General features: G+C 40.1%; 1 protein-coding gene across 1 annotated transcript in view; it reads left to right on the top strand.

Annotated features, from left to right (window-relative positions):
• Positions 1-21,486, top strand: part of gabra2a (gamma-aminobutyric acid type A receptor subunit alpha2a) — a 54,667-nt gene that overhangs the window by 31,826 nt on the left and 1,355 nt on the right. Inside the window, exons 4-8 of the mRNA XM_070841961.1 lie at positions 5,579-5,799; positions 9,624-9,706; positions 10,668-10,811; positions 12,278-12,430; positions 20,683-20,885. Of these exons, the coding sequence (XP_070698062.1) occupies positions 5,579-5,799; positions 9,624-9,706; positions 10,668-10,811; positions 12,278-12,430; positions 20,683-20,885 (804 nt within the window). The remainder of the gene's footprint in view (positions 1-5,578; positions 5,800-9,623; positions 9,707-10,667; positions 10,812-12,277; positions 12,431-20,682; positions 20,886-21,486) is intronic.

The following is a 21,486-nucleotide window of genomic DNA, read 5'->3' as shown; positions in this document are numbered from 1 at the left end:
GTCCCTTTCCCAATGAAAGCAGCATGGAGATGCAAAACTATCAATCTACAGAGATAGTTACACTGAAGCAAAGAGTTGCAAACTAAACGATATACTGTGTCATCTAGCAGTGGTGTATCATGGCAGTGGCAGTGGTGTAAGTGTTTCAACTTGTTTCGTATTGAATCTTCAATGCAAACTCAAACACCCCCCCTCAATGTCCCCCTTTAAAAGATATTGCTTTCAGCACCCCCAATGTTCTCTAAACGCCCCCTGAGGTGCAGTACCCGTTACCCGTACCCGGTGTATGAAATGTACTGCACTACTCACAAAAAGTTAGGGATATTCGACTTTCAGGTGAAATATATGGAAAATGTAAAAAGTGAATGCTACAGTGATATTATATCATGAAAGTAGGGCATTTAAGTAGAAGCATGCAATGGTAATTTCTCCATTTTAAACAATGTATTTGAAGAAAATCTAACAACAGTGGTAGGTATACCACAACAAAAAAATTTCGGTGCCTCAATAAATTGGGATGTGGCCAAAGGACGTCCACTCCTCTCCTTTCTGTGACTCTTCCAGTCACTCTGTATCTCTGTTACAACCTCCTGATGACACTCTGTGACCCTCTAAGCTCAGTGAACACCTCCGTCTGAGGACTTCCTGTTTGAAGCCTCGCAATGGCGAGGTGCTGTTGATCAACTGTTAGGTGTCGTCTTGGTCTCATGATGTCAGAATGTGAACAGCACGATGAGGAGGACTGTTTAAATACCAATTCTAACTGAAGCAGGAAATGTATTGGTGGATTCATGGATCAAACCTGTTGTTGTTAGAGAACAGCAACTTGTGCAAAAAGTACTGAAACACCGAACAGTTGGACATGCGCATTCAAAAGTTTAGAGAAGGTCACATTAAGTTCACCTGGAAGGTTTCAGAATGCATTTTAGGTTCATCCTGAAATTTCACCTGAAAGCTGAATATCCCTAACTTTTTGTGAGTAGTGTATATAAACTAGAAAAATGCAGTCAGTAGCCAAAACGTGGCCTGCAACAGACTAGGGGAAGCTTGTTTTTAGTTCAATCAATCAATCAATCAATCTTTATTTATAGAGCGCCAATTCACAACAGCGTTATCTCAAGACGCTTTGCATAAAGAGCAGGTCTAGACCAAACTCTTTAATTAGAGAGAGACCCAACGATTCAGGAATTCAAAATTAAGGATTCAAGAATTCCCACATGAGCAGCATCAGATATTATATTGAGCAACAGTGGCAGGAAGAACTCCCCTTTAACAGGAAGAAACCTGGAACAGAACCAGGCTCAATGTGGGCTGCTTCTGTAGGGGTCCACGTTGGGAGGAGGTTGGACAGAGAGAGAGAGACAGAGAGGGAGAGAGAGAGAGACAACACAAACAGCAACCAACGTACTAGCAGTGACTATAGCACTAACAATAGGAGTGTGACTAAAAGATTAGCAGTATGATAGAATTGAAAAACATGACGAGTGGCCGACGATCCGCAGCAGTGATTCATGAAGCAGAGAACCACATCAGCAGGACCAGGACCAGGATCCACAGGAACCTGAGAGATGAGAAAGCACAGAAAGGCTCCGGGGAAGATAGCAAGTTAGCGGCAGACATTTGGCTGACATGAGACATAATGATGGAGAGGAAGAGGAGGATAGAGAATAGAGGGGCTCAGTGCACCATAGGAGTCCTATAGCAGCATAACTAGGGGCTGGTCTAAGGCCTGATCCAGCCCTTAACTATATGCCTTGTCAAAAAGGAAGGTTTTTAGTCTACTCTTAAATGTAGAGAGGGTGTCTGCCCCCCGAACCCAAACTGGATTGCCTTTAGTTAGGTGGTGTCAAACTGAAGCAGCTGTTTTGTTCGTGTTGGACACGTGGCCCTGACCAGCTGGTTAAGAGGAGTGAGGAGTCAGCAATCAATGACGGTATATAACACTCAATAAAATAGCTTTTTGTTCATCATACAGACATCAATGTGCAAAAAATATTAGTCTGATCGGTCCAGTATTTTTTTAGATTTGCTGCAGACAGACAGATACAAACACACACCCACATGCAGGATCCCCTCCAGGCTTCCACCTTGCAGAGATAAAAAAGCTAACTTTTGCTCTAAGCCTTGAATAAAGTGTCTCTGCCTTGCTGACTAATGTACCTTTTTGTTTGGGGCTTACAGCAAGTGAGCAAGATTTTTTAAACTTGGCACTTTAGTATGTTGCACCTGCATGACTCATCTGAAATTTGTCTGCTTAATGAGTAGTTTCAGAGATAGTTGGTAGCTGCATGTAATATGGAAGCACTTGTTAACACCAGTGAATATTTGAGTTTTGTAAGGTTTAATCTGTCCCTCACACAATCAAACACAAGTTACCACTACCAAGCAAAGCATGCATCAACAAAACCCCCCCGCAACCATCCATCTGCAGCCGTTCGGTATTTTGACTAGTGGAAGTTGGCGACTTTACTCATTTAGCAGGAAGAAAAACCACCAGGAGCTGCTGTACAGAAAGCTGCCAGGGCCCAGCTGAGAGAAGTCTGTTACCAACCCGGTGTCGTCTCAAAGCTCCACTCTGCAGCACGGATGTTTGTTTCGTATTTTATGGGGATGAATTGATGTATTGTAATTTTCCAGCCAGCCATAACTTTTCAGTTTTATATATTTGAATTACACCGTCCAAATCTGGGGTCACAGCTGGGCTGGTGAAACATTTGAAACATGGTGGCAGCTGTCACACCATGCCACCCCTGTAAGGTGGGGGTGCCAAGGTCCATTGGTACACAATAGTCATAATTCACAGAGGTACCAGAGGTACAGTTAATCAGTTAACATTTTCTTTTCCCTTTTTAGCGCTGCGGATTAACACGATGTTGCTGGCAACATCAAAATCAAACGGGTATAGAGAGAATGGCTGACTCAGAGGTTTGTTCTCAGAGGCACAGATTTGCTGATTGCTGGACCCTCCTGTATGGAAACGTGGTTTCTACATTTACGGTGGTGTAAAGAGAGTGACAAATCAAAGGAGAGATGTTTTCACTCAGCTAGAGGGACTGAAGGCCTCAGTGATGTTGATGTAAACTGTGTCTGACACTTTGCCCCAGGAAACAGCTGGATATGAGACTGACAGACAGGTTTGAACTCGACCAGGTGCCGTCCTTTGCCAAGCAGTGATAACACGATAAGCTCCATCTGAGGTCGATGACACAACAGGACATGCTTGATTCGAAAACACAATGCCCACATACGATCACACACACACACACGTATGATTTCACAGACTTTCAATGACATTAATAGACAAGGTATTATTCAATGTAAGTAAGATGATCCTGCTCAAAAACATGGTATCAAGTTCATTCATGCAACACAAATCTCAGGAATCTTCACAGTTTGTCCACCATGTGCATCCACCATAAAAGATGAGCAGGATTCATTTGTATACATATTATGTAAAGCAAATTAGATGTGGTAATGCCACCACGTGATTAATCATTAAGTGTAAAGAAGAAGTAACCATCCTTTTGTAACATTACAGTCCAAAAGTTTTTGGCCCATTTCTCTCTGTGCTTCACTATTTATGATATTATGGTCCAGTTCTAGGCTAGCATAATACTCATAATCAGCTGTCTCTTAGTGAACCTTTTACCTGATATGTTTACACATAAGATTATAGTGACTCCATTATCTTGAGGAACAGAAGCGCCAGAATGCACTATGGAGGTCACTGCTACATAATCACCTGATGACACAAACCACACAGCCAGCGTTGTCGGTTTTGAACAAGACCCAGTCGAACCTTTAAGTTGGTGGTTGTTGTTGTTGAGGAGTGGCAAGAAAACCTTTGTTTGTCAAGCACACTGCTATGAGCTGTTTCATCCTCATATTGAAGGTTTGCCTGCTAAATAGCAGACAAGGAGAGATTATGCAAGATGGCCAATGCCTTTGGATTGTCAAGCCAGATGGCTTCAAAAATAGTAGACCACTTGGGCCCTGTGTACTGTTTATAGATTTAACTGTCACCAAGTCCAAAGTAGAGGAACAAGCAATGTTTCAGTGAGCCCACTGCACCCTTCACTGCGTCGGAGCTGTGGATGGGACTCGAGCAGTACTAAAGCAGTAATCCACAATTCTATGGACTACTTGAACAGAAAAGGGAGGACATACAAGCCACCTGACTATAAGTATTAATTTATTGATGTTGTATGGCTGGGTAGTCTCCATGACGAACATATTCTGACTAACTAAGCCATTTTCAGCTTAATGCAATTTAACAAATGTTAACGATGTTGTCATTGTCACTCCAAAATATTTATGCCAATATTTACCCTGTAGCTTGGCTTGGTGGAGATGAAGACCCTGATTATATCTCCCTTGCCATGAGGAAACTTTGTTATCATCTCAGAAGGGTACTGCTCCAGGAAAGGAGCTAGGATGTCGGCATACATGGACTCACAGTGCTCCCAGTCCATATTTTCCTGAGTTTTGCTAACTTGATATTCGATTTGGATATTGAGAAATAACCCCACTTTGGCTTCTAACTAGCCAGGGTTATGGTTATATCACTGCCTTAGGGTTAGGGTTATATCACCCCCAATGGGTTTGCATGCTCCTGATAGCACCTCAAATGTGTTTTTGCATTTTCATTTGGACAAAGATCTTTCTGAAATATTCACCTATAAATATTTTTGGAAATACATGTTAATTACGCCTTAGCTTCTTAAAATGAACAGAACTTACTGTCATCCATCCATCCATCTATATCGCTTATCCGTCAGGGTCACAGGGGAGCTGGAGCCAATCCCAGCTGACTTTGGACGAGAGGCGGGGTCACCCTGGACTGGTCGCCAGGCAACCACAGGGCCAACACATAGAGACAGACAAACACTCAAGCTCACACTCACACCTACGTCACCAATTAAGCTAACCTACATGTCTTTGGACTGTGGGAGGAAGCAGGAGTATCCGGAGAAAACCCACGCAAGCACGGGGAGAACATGCACTTACTGTCATGTCAAGAAAAATATTAAATGTGGAGGTGTTTAAGTACTGAGCAACTTAGTTCACTGCTCCTTGTGTCTTAAGACATGAACGAGTTTGATTTAATTTGACTGGTCAAATAAGATTTGATTCCCCATAACAAGTAGACAAGTAGTAGAAATTAAGCTAAATAAATGGAGGCGCTTTTGGTGGCAAACAATTTTCATTGGAATTACTGTCTTCTGAATATGTAGAAGTGATCTTAGTGAGATCTGTCAGTGATCCATAGTAACAATGACATTGTGTCTGAAAAGAGATGTTTCTGTTGAATTTCTCAAATATCAGTTTTCAATGTGGTTAGCACCACAAATGTGGGGGTCTGTGTGACAAAAAAGATTGAAATTCGTTTTCAGGGACACGGAAAAATTAGACAAATTCATAGATAAAATTTTGTGACTATTTCATTAACTTTTGTGTGACTGGATTGTGAGACAAGGACTTCAACTGAAGTTGTGTTCCATTGCCAGAGTCATGGCATTTTACATGCTGTTAGTTAGTCAATTAACAGTGCTTTCCCTGCTCTGTCTCTCTCTCTCAGGAGTACACCGTAGATGTTTTCTTCCGTCAGAGTTGGAAAGATGAGCGATTGAAGTTCCATGGACCAATGAACATTCTACCTCTCAACAATTTAATGGCCAGTAAGATCTGGACCCCTGACACCTTCTTCCATAACGGCAAGAAATCTGTGGCCCACAATATGACCATGCCCAACAAGCTGCTGAGGATCATGGAGGATGGAACCTTGCTCTACACTATGAGGTTGCTGATTTTATGAAACTGATAATATCAGATTTTCAATCATTCAGTGTTTACAGTTCCATATTCCCATCACATTTGCATACTTTTCCCTCTTTCTTAGTTGTGATTCTAGCTCTTCCAAGACAACTATGACCTGGGGAGTTATCTAGGGTTATATCCCGGTGGCCCAAGTACAGTCTCGTGTAACAGTGTGACTTTTGGACAAAACAGACTTCTCATGACATACTGGATCATGGGAACATTTGATAATCACATTACAGACAAAGGACTGATTGCCATTTTGATGCAGATGACACTGAGTTTTACCTATCTACCCATCCTATCTGACTCGGCTTACATAGTTGTTGTAATATGCCTTGCTAAGGTATAACAGCAGTGATGTAACCGTGGTCATCAGGTTGCATATTGATGGCCTTTTTTTGACTGAATTGACTGTCTTTGAAGTCTTAACAATATGTGTAATAATACATATCCCTTTTAACTCTGCAGTCTCGTGTCACTGGCCCGGATATCTCCAGTATGTTGATCAAACTGAAACTTAGGTCAGTCACAAGTTTCAGAAACTGATGTTAAAGTAGAAATGTCAAAACATCTTCAGTTGTCTCATCTTTGTTTTTGAACTTACAGAAAGATTAGATCATAAGAACCTTAACGGTGTAAGCAAATATGTTGTGAGCACAACATTGACATATCATCGTCTTTCAATTTAGTATGACAAACTTGATAATGGATAATTGCTCATTTATAGTTATGTAGAAACATCATTCCTTAATGGCGCTTTTCCACTAGCACATACTCGACTCGACTCGGCCTTTTTGGTTTTCCACTAGGCATTGTACCAGGTACCGGGTACTTTTTTAGTATCTACTCGGCCAGGGTTCCAAGCGAGCTGAGTCGAGACGAAAATGTGACGTCAACATACTGCAGGCCACTGATTGGCCAGGGAGTGACATCACTGGATGAGTCATGAGAGCGACTCGTTCACAAGAATCAAACCCGCCGTTTTTAAAACCCTGGCAACAGCGACCGGGCGTTTTTTATTATTTCTGTGAATGCGATAAGCGGCTACACGCAAACTAAACACTCCCTGTCCGTAGTTGTATTTGTTTGTGTCGCATACAAATTACGCCACTGGAGTTTCGGGCTGCCTTGTTATGACGACCCCACCCAATTGTAATGGAAAACGACCCAAGGCGAGTAGAGCTAAAACTGTGTAATGGAAAAGCGCCTTTAGAGTAATGAAATATTCATCATCTTTTAGCTTTGTTTTGTGACCAGCTAGTTGGTCACTTTAGCAGCTGTTTGATGCTGAGCAGGTAGTGTACAGTCCACTTTTAGACCTTTTGGGCTCAAAACAGCAACCTGCATTGTGGTTGAAAATGATGCTATGAGAGTGGTGATAGTGAAACAAGATAATGAATGCAACCAGACGGGTAAACAATGAACTTCTGGTCTTCCTCAATATAGCTTTACTAGAATTCTAGAAAAGAGGACAAAACACAAAAATGAACTGAATGGATGAGTAAATTGAAAGAAGAAATAGTGCTATGAACACTGCAGCAGGTGCAACAAGCAACATTGGTGCAACAGCTCCAGCCATTCCTTCTGTTGTCAGCTCTGCATTTCCCTGCCACATACTAACTCTCTTGTCATCTCAGATTCAGCAGTTCCCCTGCAGTAACCACCTTCCCGCCATTCCCATCACCTGACCCTCCCTCTCCACCTGCTCGCTTACTCCCACTTTAACTCATAAACCCTGTCCATCCATCATCTATACTGCTTATCCTTAGAGGGTAGCAGGGGGTTGGAGACAATTCCAGCTGACATTAGGTGAGAGGTGTCCATTGTGCATGTATGTGGACTACTGCGTCTCTTAGAGTTCAAAAGGTTTAAGATGAATGAGATTAATAACCTGAATGAATTTTTAAAAAAGAAAAAAGAAAATGAAAGGCAGATGACCAAGTTAGCACCTGTTAATCATGCAAGATTTTTGATCTGTCACTTGGCATGCTCGCTGGGTGGTGCTTTGAATCAGTAATTGATTAAGGTACATGTAAACCTTTTAACATTGGCCAAGGTACAGTAATACTAATATTAACCATGATCCATATTCATGCTGTCCTTAATTTTTATCACATTATTGTGCATTATTTGTGCTGTTCACAAGCTGCGAGCTCAGACCTGGGTGTGACTGCAGCCCAAATACCCTTTGACACTAAACATCTTTCTTTTACAGAATGTCTGCAGACACACCAGCAGCTTCATCTTTTTTTTTTTACTATTGTAATAGATGCAAGTTCAAATATAAAGAGGTATACGCACAACAACATACATACAAGATCTAAAATCTTGTATATATTCATGTTCAGCATCCCAGCTGGAGGATGAGAAGGAAGTGGGGTACAACTTCAGGTAGTTATCAGTGCATCATTGTGTAAAAAGAAAAAAATATTTCATAGGCCGTAACAGAGTTATTGTCAGTGAGTGGTTATCGGTCATTTGGGTGGAGAGTGCAAATGAAGGGACAAAGAACACTGATCTGAGGGCCTTCAGTGTTGGTGTTGATCATTGATGATGTTACTGCTGTTGATGAAAGTATGAATTCAGTGGATGGGGAGTGGAGGGATGTCGAGGTGGTGAAGTTTCTCAATCATCTGGTGGTCCTGAATTGTGCTTGAGGGCAGAAGGGAAGTCAGCAAAAAAGGTTTAAGCAAAGTTGCATGGTGACGTTGGAGGAGGGAGTGGAGGAAACCAGTATCTTCTGTCCCTCCTTTAACCTGATAGGCAAACCGTGGTGGTCTAGCTGTGGTTAGACAGGTTTTCAGAGAATGGGATGCAGCTCCATGGCACAGAGCGGCATCACCTTAACTTGCCCATCTGCCCAGCTTCCTGGCTATAGGTGAATGATACAGTGAATGATTCTGTTGGTGATGCATAGGATTGTGAATGTGATCCAGGAGACTTTACAGATCTAAGCTGTTCAAGGAGGTTCTTGAATGAAGAGATAAAAGATAAAAGACACCATCATTGCTCAGTTCTTTTTCGCATAACTATAACTGCTTTAAGGAATCTTGTTAAAGACCTTGTCAATAAACAAACATAATGAATGGTATTCTATTTAATTTCCTAAATTATTCCGAGTTAATGATCAAATTCTAAAATGATTTCAGATATCAGGCGTTGTTTTAAGGAATACAGTGGGTTATTATTATTGATGGCAAAAGGTTTCCCAGCAGGGAGCAGAGCAAGACTGACAGAGCCTATACATTATTATTACTTCATAATGTTAATGATAATTATGATAATAATAGTAATTATGGGGCCTATTTGCTTGGGCTTGGTTTGGGTTCTCGTTTCGAATACACATTTCTACCAAAAAGCATTAAGACACAGCAAGCCTCTTCCCTTACTTTTTATGACGTAAACATTTTAAACATCTAGACCTCTCAGCTATATCAAACTCATCTTGTCATCATGGCTTAATGATCTCATTATCTATAGATAACAGTTGCTGGTCATAACAGTAGCATTTTGTATAGACGTTGTCATTCTTGTTGTGCTCCCTGCAAGAAAAACATAATAACCCACTGAATTTCTTAAAACAATGCCTGATATCTGAAATCGTTTCAAAATGTGATTGTTATCTAGAAATAATATATGAAATTAGATAAAACACCATTCATTATGTTTGGAAAATTAAATAATGAAGTTGTGATGTAGAGAAAACAGGTCTTAACACCAGACAGTACAGAAAAGACGATGAATTTTCTTCTCTGTAAGGATGTAATTAAACAAACTGTACATGTGTCTGTGTCTGTTGCTAGGCTGACAGTTCAAGCTGAATGTCCCATGCACCTGGAAGACTTCCCCATGGACTCTCACTCATGTCCTCTCAAGTTTGGCAGCTGTACGTATCATCATCATCATCATCATCCTCATCCATACTGTACAAGCCTGCACCCCGCTTTCCACCCCCAGCCTTAACACTGGCCGAATCTACACCTTTAAGTGTTCACTGTTCTCATCACAGATTATAAAAGAAATGTTGCTTGTAGCTTTTTTCAAATTTCAGTCAAGATTGATTTTGGCTCCTAAATGATCTAAGATTTAAATTAACAAGGTACACAATAGAGCAGGCACATAAAAATGTCCCATGTCATCTGCCTGTAATAATATTTCACACTAGAATCTGTTTTTCCTACAAAGAATTTACAAACCTAGTGTTCAAATATTCTTTGGAATCAGTTACGCATTATTAATATTGGACTGTTTATATTGCTCTGTTTCTGCTAGCTGCATGACTAATGTCATTTTTGGAGAAAAACCCACTTGTGGCACTAGAACACATTTGGTGTTTGGCTGCTTGGATCCCTATACACTTGGTTTCAAGTTTAGTTTCATAATTCTGTAATTGTACCCACCACAATCTTACTCTGCTTAAGCCCCCATTGGGATTAGTCCACACACACATAAAAGGACAACAAACACCAAACCTTAAGAAAAAGCCATAATATAAATAGACAAGTGTGTTTTTAAATGTCATACTGAATTACTTTTCATCATGTTGACTGACTTTATTTTGCACAATTTGGAAAATTGCAAGGAAAGAGCACTAAACTTTCCCAAAGCTTAGGCCAGTTTGTTTTATTCAGGGCTGATTCTCTGAGTGTGATTCTGTGTGTAGGAGTAATTATGCCTCTGTTAATGTCAGGGTATGTAGGGGGGGGGGTGTATGTGTGATCTCTGTAATTTGAGCCCAGAGCTTTAATAATATGCTCTGTTTCTGTTATAAGACTGTGTGTTGAATATGATGAAGAAGGATTCGGAGGGTTTGTTAGCTGATAATTGTCTCCTTGTCTCTGTATCAGATGCCTACACTAAGACAGAGGTTACTTACATCTGGACTCGTAATGCCTCCCAGTCAGTGGATGTGGCAGCTGATGGATCCAGGCTCAACCAGTATGACTTAGTGGGCCAGACTGTGGGGAAGGAAACCATTAAATCTAGCACTGGTGAGCATCATGCATTTATTTCCTATCAGACAACAGACAAAAAGAATTCTAGTGCTTGGATAGAAAAGGGTTACAACGATTACAACAAGCATTTTGTATCGGGTCAAACAAACCAAACAAAACAAACATGTTCACTGACCTGAAGAAGAAAAGATGACATTTGCCTACAATGTATAAAAAGTTAATCATTATACAGTCACAAATAAAGCTTCCTGGTTTGTCTTTGTCTTATCAGCACAACTCTTTTAGGACCTTTTAAGGTGCACTAGTCCCGTTTATTTCTTATCCCATTTTTAATTATGTTCAGGATATAATATGGATCATAACCCGGTTATTAATGTCCCTGTACAATTCTAACATGATCCTGCTTACTGATCATCTCTGCAAGACTGTCTTTGACCGTCTCTGTCATTTCTGGACTGAGCTACAGGAATTCTGTATCTAAAGGTTTATTCTATTGTCAATTAACCGCAGCAGTTTAAATGTGTGGGTTACCTCGGGCACATCATTGAAATACACCTTGCTTGCATTGATCACTGCTTCTGTTGTGTAATTAATTTAAACTACTGACCTCTTTTTTTCTATATTTTGTGGCTCCACAGTTTCCTCACTCACAACTCTGTGTGGTCAGTGTTTTAATGGCTGCTGTCATTCCAGGAGCGAACCTCAGTATTTATAGTCAAACCCAGTAATCAAAATTCCTGTACTTATTGGTCAGGATAAGTAATCCTGTAAATCTGCTCAATTGTAGAACATAATCATTTATCACTACAGGTTATCTTTTGTTAAACCGAGTAACTCCCTAACTACAACATGACTTGAGCTGAGGAAATTTAATTAATTTTTTTTTTTTTCTAAAGATATTCAGCTTGTAATAATATAAATGGACAATTAACACGCTGGAGAAGCTACAAACAGAGAATATTTATTTAATATTTAGTTTATTGATGGGTTGTATTACATTTTCTGTTGATCAACTAGTCAATTAATCTGCTAATAAGCAACTAACAACTAATACAAATAATCAGCTAATAATAATACTTTTGAGTTGTAAACATTGTTTACTCCTCCAAATTGATGAAAAATAACTTAAGCTTAACCACCAGCTGATTAAACTGCATGTGGTTATGCACAACGATCTGTTTACACCACACTGGGAACTCCTTATTGAAATGTGCTACTGACATGTACGACATGCACATGAACTGACCATGTTATCATTTGTATGGAACAGAAGTAACGTGGTAATCTGATGTTAATTTAGTGATGGAGTGTTATATCATATCTTCTTTCATGATGGCACATTATTGATGTATAATACAATGCATAACTGTCATCTATGTATCTTTTAATCAATCTACTAATGGTCCACATCAGTAACAACCCGTGTCAACTGGATGTGGCCATCCTCACTCAGCCGGACGTCTCTGCCTTTACATATTTACATTTTCCCTTTTTATCTACAGGTGAATACACAGTGATGACAGCTCACTTCCATCTGAAGAGGAAGATTGGTTACTTTGTGATCCAGACATATCTGCCTTGTATCATGACGGTCATCCTCTCCCAGGTCTCCTTCTGGCTCAATCGAGAGTCAGTGCCTGCCAGAACTGTCTTTGGTAAACATTTTATCATCCCATTGACTAACACTATTCATACTTTCCATAGAGAAAGAAAATAAGCGTATCCTACACATGGCTCTAATGTATTTCTCCACACACAAACAGTTTTAGTAGTCACAAGATCCCCTCTTCAACACAACTTAAAATTTCACTATTTACTAAATATTGTTAAGATTGTTAAGGTAAGGAGTGGAGGTGCCAGAATCTTTTCCAACTGAACAAACAAAACTCAGTCCTCACTTTGAATCCATGACTCTAAAACCTACAAATCAAGCCAAAAGTCTTGGTGTAGTATTGGACTCTGCTCTGACCTACATTTCAACAGCCACATGAAGACAATTACCAAATTAGCCTAATACCACCTTAAGAACATAGCTTGACTTATTTCCGTCCAAAAAAGATACAGAAACGTTCTCATGCATCTATTTTCTGCAGGTTAGACTATTATAATGGTGTCTCACCGGTTTTAGTGATGAATTAATTAGACAGCTGTAGCCCATCAGAATGTTGCTGCCAGTGTCCTCACCAAAACCAAGAAGACTTTAGACTTTAGACTTTAGACTTTAGACTTCTTTATTTTATCCCCCATAGGGGGAAATTTTCTTGTTGCAGCAGCAACAATATAAACAGGGACAGTGAAAGAAGGTGGAGGTGGAGCACATTACACCAGTCTTACCACCTTAAATCACTGCACTGGTTCCCTGTGTGTCAAAAGGTTAGATTAAAAGAAAAAAAAACTATTACTTGCTAATAAAGCACTAAATGGTGTTGGGCACAAATACATTTGTGATTTACTTGTACACTATGAGGTACCCAGACCCTTCAGCTCATCTGGTGCAGGTCTACTCATTGTTCCCCAGATTTAAAACCATGCAAGATGAAACTCACATTCTCACATGTGGAACAAGCCTCCTGAGGTCTGGTAATGATATCAGCTCATTTAAATCAGGGTTTATAATGTTACTGATCACTGGCTTTCTAGCTTTCTAATAAATTAGATGCATAACTTCTTTCTAACCTGTAACTATTTACCCGATTTAGATTTTAAATTGTGTTTAATTACAACTTTACTTTTAAACTTGCAAGTGTTTTTCATTGGTTTTGCTTGGAAATATGGAGGCTGCTGGATGAAATGACTAGCTAATGCAGTCTAATCCAGCAGTCCTGCCATAAATTCTACTGCCATGAAGATTATAATGTTCTGTTTCTGTTGTTAATTATTGTTGTTATTTCTGCCCACTCTAATTGATTTGAATAGGGTTGATTTAAATAGATCCTATCAGTCAGGGGCATTGTTTCAGCAGAAACCGAGTTTATGGTAATCTGACAGAAATATTCGGTGACAATTAGCGAAGATGGGGGACCCATTCCTCCGGCACTTGTTAATGCAACTCCAAAATGGTGCCTAGCAAAATAGAAAATGTTGTCATTAAACACAAACATGGACAGAATGGAAGCTGGGAAATCATCTGCCGTTCTTCATGGGGTATTGCCTAAGGCGTGATTAAATTTGCGTGTCAATTTTAGGCCTTGATATATTCCTCCCCCAGTTGCTGTTGTTGTTGAGTTCAAAATATGCAATATTAATATGTACATCAGTTCTGTACATTGTATCGTTGGATCTTTGGAAAAAGTAGATTCACATTAGAATCTTGATTTTTATCCCCTATGTTCACAAATGTCAAAAATCGATTTTCTCAATGGTAACTGATGGTAAACGTGATGTTGACAAAAAAAAGGAGGAACTCATATATGATTGCAGTACAGGACCCAGACAATCTATAACATACAAATACTAGAGTTATCTTGTATTTATCTCCTAAAAAGGCAGCGGTGTTAGTATGTTTGATGTCATAGCTAAATAATTACCTGTTTTACGTCCCTTTGTGTCTAGGGAAGGGGAGAACATAAAACGCCAGCGGTGTTAGGCACATAGTCACCATTTATTGTACAAGTGGACAAATCAAATGAATAACACAAACCACGAACCAAAACAATCAGACCTCAGCGGTATCAGCTGGATTGGTGGGGATGGAGGCCTGCGGGTGGTGCCACACACAACAAAGAAAAACCAAAACCACTAAATCTGTTTACATGGATAACTCAAGATCACAGCTGACGAGCTGGAAGAGGCTTTTAGAACCAAAAAACGAAACAGAAGCACATTTGCTGCAGCCGCCCCTTGCTATACAGGGAAAAACTACATGAAGGTGTAGTGGTAAGAAAACAAAAGAAAAACTTTTCCCAGTTCCAACTAAAACGAGTGTCCCTATAAACGTGCTTCTGACAAAAGCTCACAGAAGACAAACACACGCACTGGTAACTGCTCAGGTTACAGCACAGCCACCCCAGTCGTCAGCTCCACCATCTTTTAACCCTTGTATGGTGTACAGGTTTGTGGGATCCGATTTCATCCGTTTTCATGTTCTTTATCAAAAGAAAAATGATATGATTAATCATTTTTTCAAACTCAGACTCATCAATATGAGCCAAGGCCAATGAGTCTGAGTTTGAAAAAATAATTAATCGTATCATTTTTCTCTTGATAAAAAAATTAAAACGGGTCTCACAGACCCGAACACCAGAACGGCTGGGTGGCAACGTCATCGATCAAAGAGAAGAGGAGGACGGGCCGATAACCGCAGAGGGGACGGACTGACCCAGGAGGTGAGACGGCGACGCACCGCCGTGGACACGTGAGACATGGACCACACAGCCAGCTCACAGCAGCTCTGAAAAACTGACTGCACCCGTAACATTACCACTGCGAGTTGAATGTGAAATATTCTGAGAACTTCCCATACTATCACTCAGAGATTACCATTAGCGGAGAGGAGCTGCCATCATCAGTGATAAATGAGACTGGATGACCAATGTTAGCATTAAAAGGATTAAACAACTTTAAAGCAACTCTGAGGCAAAGAAAAAAACTTTCCCTGCCCAGAGCTAACGGTGCATTCAAAAGGCTGCTCTCTCATCACTGCAAGAGATATAATGCTGTGAAAAATATTGGGATTCTTTTATCTTGGATTCATTGAAGTTAAAATCAATCTGCCCAGAGAAAATGCAGACCAAGTTTTATGTATAGTATGGATGTATGGAACTACTCATGACAAAAGTACATCCATCTATATTTGCTAAGGTGAGAAATACATTCATAGCAACATAAATGTATAAATGATATATGAAAGAACTAAAAATGTATATGGAATTATTATAAGAATACAAAAGCATAATCAAATAGTGTCATGGTTTTTATGGCATCATTCCAGACCATCTACCAGTGGACAGTAAAAGTTAAACTTAAGGATGCTGGAACACTTGACTCAAGGGTACAAGACCATTTAGCACAGGACAAAACACAGACAACACATACAACAGGGAAGGGAGCACAGGGGGAAACAATCAGGGCGGGGCAGACAATCACAGGAGTGGGAAACACACAGGGACCTGAAACGAGGGAAAAGTTGAACGCCACAATAAAACAGGAAATAACAGAAAACACATGAACTAAACTTAACAAACCTGACGAGATATAACAGCACCCCCTCTTCTATGGCTGGCTCTGGACGGCCCAGGTTCCTCAGAATTCAGTCTGTAGAAGTCCCAGATGAGTTGCTGGTCTACAATGAAGCTGGCCAGAATCTACGAACGCTCCTCTGGCCCGCATCTTTTCCAATCCACTAGGAACCGACAACCTCAGCCTCTTTTTCTGACCTGCCAGCAACTTTTTGACCTCATAGACTTTTCCCCCATACACTATTATTTTTCCATTTTCCATTTTTCCATAAGCTCCACGCCTGACTTTCCAGCGTTTAACTTCGGATTGATTACCTGTTGCCGACCTCGCTTGTTCCCGACTCTCCCGCTTCACTAGTGCCCTGAAAACACCTCAACCTTCTGTCCCCGATTACGAGTTCTGCCTCTCCTGGTACTTACTTGCTGGCATCCCGATCCTTCGTCAGGCTAACTCCTCTCCCTAACTGCCGCCTGCTTTCTACTCCGCCGAGAACATCCCAGCGGAATGCTTAACACAAGGGTACAAAAGTATCTGGCACAAGTAAAGGGACCTTAAAACAGGAGGCAAAAGTTGAACTCCACAATAAAATAGGACATAACAGAAAACACTTAAACTAAGCTTAACAAACGTGACGAGACATAGCAAATATATAGAAATGGGCACAGACACAATTCTTTCCAACTAGGCATAGCTTCTAAAAATTGTATGACAAAAATTACATCAACTTTTAATGATGTGCTATTATGATTATTTATTTGCTTAAAACGATGTAATAAAAAAGAAAGCAAATTCGAGATATTGTATTTTGTATAAAAGAGAAGCTTGATTTATCGTGTTTGGAAAACCTGGAAAGTATTTTACTTACGTCTACAAGTGTGCTGAGACAGAAAAGCCCACGAGGCCAAACAGCCTTGGCAGACTTGGTAAATCTCCCTCTCCTCACCTGAACCTGCAGGCCTGTCTCCGCCGAGGTTTGTTAGTCCTTATTGTAAACGAGCTGTGTTCGAGCTGACAGATGAACGTTTTATCAGGCCACCGCAGAGCAACCACCAGATGAGGGTCATGCTGCAATGAGGCCTCACCCTGCTTATCTACCAAAGAACAGCGCACCCACACCCACGCTCTGATTTCCCATTTTGTAAAATGTCAGGGATCTGTCTGGGGCTAATGTAACACACTCTCTCTGTTTATCCACTGCAGTAAGTTACGCATTAATACATTGTTTATGTGACAAACAAGGCAGGAAGAAAAGGTTGCGTTGAAAGCCATTTTGTGACTTAATGAAGGAGTTAGTACAAGTTCTCAGTACCGGAGACATTTAGTTCCTGATTCATTAAAAGTCTCTGCAGGTATCAGTGCACTGAGTAGTAATGAGGAGTATTAGTAATACAAGAAAAACACTATCTGAGGTGGATAATCCATGCCTTTACTTAAACAATTAAGCTTTTTTGTAAAAACTGTCAGAGATCTTGCCGGACTTACTGGTCTTTTCAATGTCAGTGGGTTGTGTGTATGAAAATGTAAATCTTGTTTGCTTTGCACACATGCTATTCATTTTATCCATGTCTCTCAGGCTGTTTACAGATCCACTAACTAGCGTAATGACCACTGTGATAATATATTTTCAACTACAAACAAGGCAAAAAAAAACCAACCAAAATTTAGAAGGTTTGGTGTAAGGAGAAGAAAGTGCACTAGCCCCTTTTACTCTGCTTTCCCAGATGGGGTTCTTGTACCATTAGTTCCTCCTCACCGTCTGTGTTAAATGTGCTTAGACGGAATTGGGAGCTGTTGTTTTGCATCTGAGCAGGCCGCAGAGGAAATAACAGAGCCAAATCAACGTCTGCATAAAAAGGGTGAACCAAAAAGACAGGACTCTTTTGTGTGACATGTGATGCCTCTTTTGCCTCTGGAAAACTGTCAAGCAGCCTAAAATCACACACTGGACAGTCATTTACTGTCCTTTGGTTCAGGGTATAAAAAGCAAAGCCAACCCAATGGCAAGTCTTCTTTATGACGATATTTCACAAACTCTGTGTGAAAAGGCCTTCTGACAATCTGGACTGGAGGGCTTACATAGCTATCAGGAATACTGGCCAGTGGTTCCGACTTACCATCCACCAAGGACCTGCGAACAAAACAGACTTAGAGCACAGGATGTAGAGTTAGTTCTTAAGACTCATATGATGAAGGAGTATCTTTTAATGCAACACCCCTACTGTACTATTTTACATTTTGTGTATTCATGTATTTCTTATCTGTGGTAGATCAGGCACGCAATTTCCTTTGTAATAACTCTGACCCTCATTGTTCAGGTTGAGCAATATTAAAATGAGAAGATACAATAGATTCCAGCACTGATTCACACTTATTCACTGAAACAATCATCTATGTTTTCAGGTAATTACGTTGGCCTTGGTGCCTTTGCATTTTTCCACCTTATTGGTAATTACTTTGAAAATACCCTGTTTTTCTGGGCAAAAAGAAATCACAGCAAATGAAGTATACTCTTGGAAAAAGAAGGAAAGAAAACAGCATTTTAAATGAAAGAAGTGGAACTACCACATTATTTTCTAATATGATTGGATGATTGGATTAGAATCCACGTTAGGTCCACGTTCTTAAACTAGTGGTTGTTCTGATCAAGTATATATATATGCACAGTCTTTACAAACCACTCGTGTGTTGTACAGCTGGCATCTATGGTGATAGTTCTCTGTTATAGTTGTTAAGGGTTTTAGTTTTAGATTTCAGTTTGTCTTATATTATTGCAATATTAACATACATTTCATCCCATTGTTTTGGAGATAGTCCAACTACCTTGCCAAGGTACTGTAATTCCAATATGACACCCCTAGCCCAGTTTGCAGGGGAATGGAATAAAAAGATATCGCCACCTCACAGTGAAATTCATGAAGTGCCACTCAGCAAGGAAATTAATCTGCAATTGCTTCTTTCAGCATCAAAGAAATTCATGACTGAAGCCATCTTATTGTAGCAAGTTTAAAATGTGTATTGTTAAAGCTGCAGGGTACGATTTAGATGACATTCTTTGGTCATTTTGATACTTTTGAATTAGTGCTGACATTGCTGTGAATTGGCATGCGTTGGGAGGTCTCTGTTTAAGGGGGTATGTCTACTAGTAGGTGTGTCTACAGCATTTTGCCATGAGGACTAAACAACAAAGTACACCAGTAGTCTATTGTAAATATTCCCAGTTTCACAGGAAAATGGCACCAATGCCAGCATGAACCAATTCTACATCCTGATTATGTATGAGCATCATTACTTTAATTCATTACAGATTCAGTGCAATCACAATGACTGCTCTTGTAATTCACTACATTGCTGTAAACAAGACAATAACATTCTTGTTTGTATTCTTTCTGCGTGCCATTATTTCAAGTGTCCAGTAAGGAAAGGTCTGATCATGAGAATGGCATCTATTAACCACAAGACAAGTATTTTGTGTGCAAACTTGTGGCTAGAAGCTGCCGTTTTGTGGAACAGAAGATGCTTTGCAAGTATTAATTTTAAGTTAGAATAAATTAATATGATGTATTTAGATCTGGTTGAGATTAATAGTGCATCGGCTCAGTTAATTTCATGTGGAATATCTTATTCGTTACTCGTTTCAGCACACACAGAAAGGTCTCTACAGCCATACTGTACAAGTTACTCAGTGGCTCCGGGGCAAAAGACAAAAAGTACATAGACACTCAAATAAGACTTAAGACTTGTTGTATTTGTCAGATTATTTTGAAGGCACAAGTGTTTGTAGAAAAATGACACAATGCCTATCATACTTTTTTAAACAGGGATGGGTGCATTTTTCCAAAGTGATGCAATGCAGTAAGAGTTGTATTTGTGATATTTGCAAGGTACCTTTTGGGTTGTGGCCAAAAATAAAAGATAGACTAATAAGTCTTTAACACCTTGTCACTAAGTAATACAATTTCAGAACAGATCATTTCCTGCATGCTGAGTTTATTTTTGGTTTTATTATGATTTGATAAACAGCCCCAATGAGATATGCATAAAATTGAAGTTAAATGGGTAGTCCAAGGATTTAATATTGCTTTTTCTGCTGCATATTTTGTGTGTTTACATTAGATGCTGTGCTACATTTACATACTAACAGATGAGCATGAACTACCTCTGTAGCTCATCACAACAAACTCCTACAAATCTTCCACACTGGGCTCCTTAGGTCACTTCTTGTGAATATGTCTGTAAAGAAAAACAGAAAACAGATTATTTACTTTAGGCAAACCTCACAAAAAACTTCACTCTTGATTGCCGATGTTGTTCACTTTTGCCCAGTTTCTGCATAAGCACTTGGCTAATGGACTCTGTGGCTTAGAAATGCTGGCAGGGCTGATGTAGAAACACGATGGGTGATACCTGCTCAACCTCTAGCAGACCAGGCCTTTCACTAGGTGAGCCTTAAGGAGACAGGAGCTAAAACAGAGAGAGGCTGAAATGGCTGCAGCAGGTAGGTAGTGTGAGAAGAACGTGTGTCTTTTGAACATTAAACCATGTATTCTTAAACCGTGTATTTTTTCCATGTATTCTTGTAGGACCCCCCCAAATAACAGTATGAACCTGAAAATGCGCATAGTAAACGAGCAAAAACTCGGTTATGATAAGGCCTGTCTCTACTGTTTGCCTTTTGCTAAATATAATCTGTCATACTTTTTTTCTATATGCTTTTGCCCTCTCTTCCCAGGTGTAACTACAGTTCTCACAATGACAACCCTGAGTATTAGTGCCCGTAATTCACTGCCTAAGGTGGCCTATGCTACTGCTATGGACTGGTTCATCGCTGTCTGCTACGCCTTTGTCTTCTCTGCACTCATTGAATTTGCTACTGTCAACTACTTCACCAAGCGAGGCTGGGCCTGGGATGGAAAGAGTGTTGTCAATGACAAGGTAGAGCTTTTACACAACTAAAGGGACCACTTCTCTTCAGGATCAATCGTGAAGGCCATTCACAGTCAGGGAATGACTTAACTTGGGCTAACACAGAACCTTCCTCATCAGTTGGCTATGTAAGGCTATAGCTGTCAGGAAAGTGGGGGGACAGCCAGTATAAAACAAGACAAGGCTAACCTAGGTTTGCAATACTGCAGGTGCATCCTGTAGGTGATATACAGTGAGGGCCTGAAACACGTAAACCAGGCTTGTCAATTACTGCAGATTCTCTGCAGTTAAGACTTCTGTTGTGGATGTTGCTCAGTTGGTAGAACATGTTCTCTAATGAACTGAATACAGCAACTGTTAAGCCTCACATAAGCCAAAAACCAAATATTGACTTCCAAAGTCTGACACTGTGGACCTCCTTTTAGACAAAACTGAGACAACTGTGTGCCCCCCAGCACCTTGTATTTCCTGTTATTATTCTTTGTCTTACTTCTATTTTGGAGATAATTATGCTCTAAGTTTCAAAACTACAGTTCCCATGATTTTGGGGTTTTGGGGGAAGTAAACTGGATGCTTAATAACTGTGGATTTAGTTCCGCTCTGGAATACA

The sequence above is a fragment of the Pempheris klunzingeri genome, chromosome 13 (assembly GCF_042242105.1).
Source record: "Pempheris klunzingeri isolate RE-2024b chromosome 13, fPemKlu1.hap1, whole genome shotgun sequence".
In the NCBI taxonomy this organism is placed as follows: domain Eukaryota; kingdom Metazoa; phylum Chordata; class Actinopteri; order Acropomatiformes; family Pempheridae; genus Pempheris; species Pempheris klunzingeri.
This window is presented reverse-complemented; position numbering and strand designations above follow the sequence as displayed.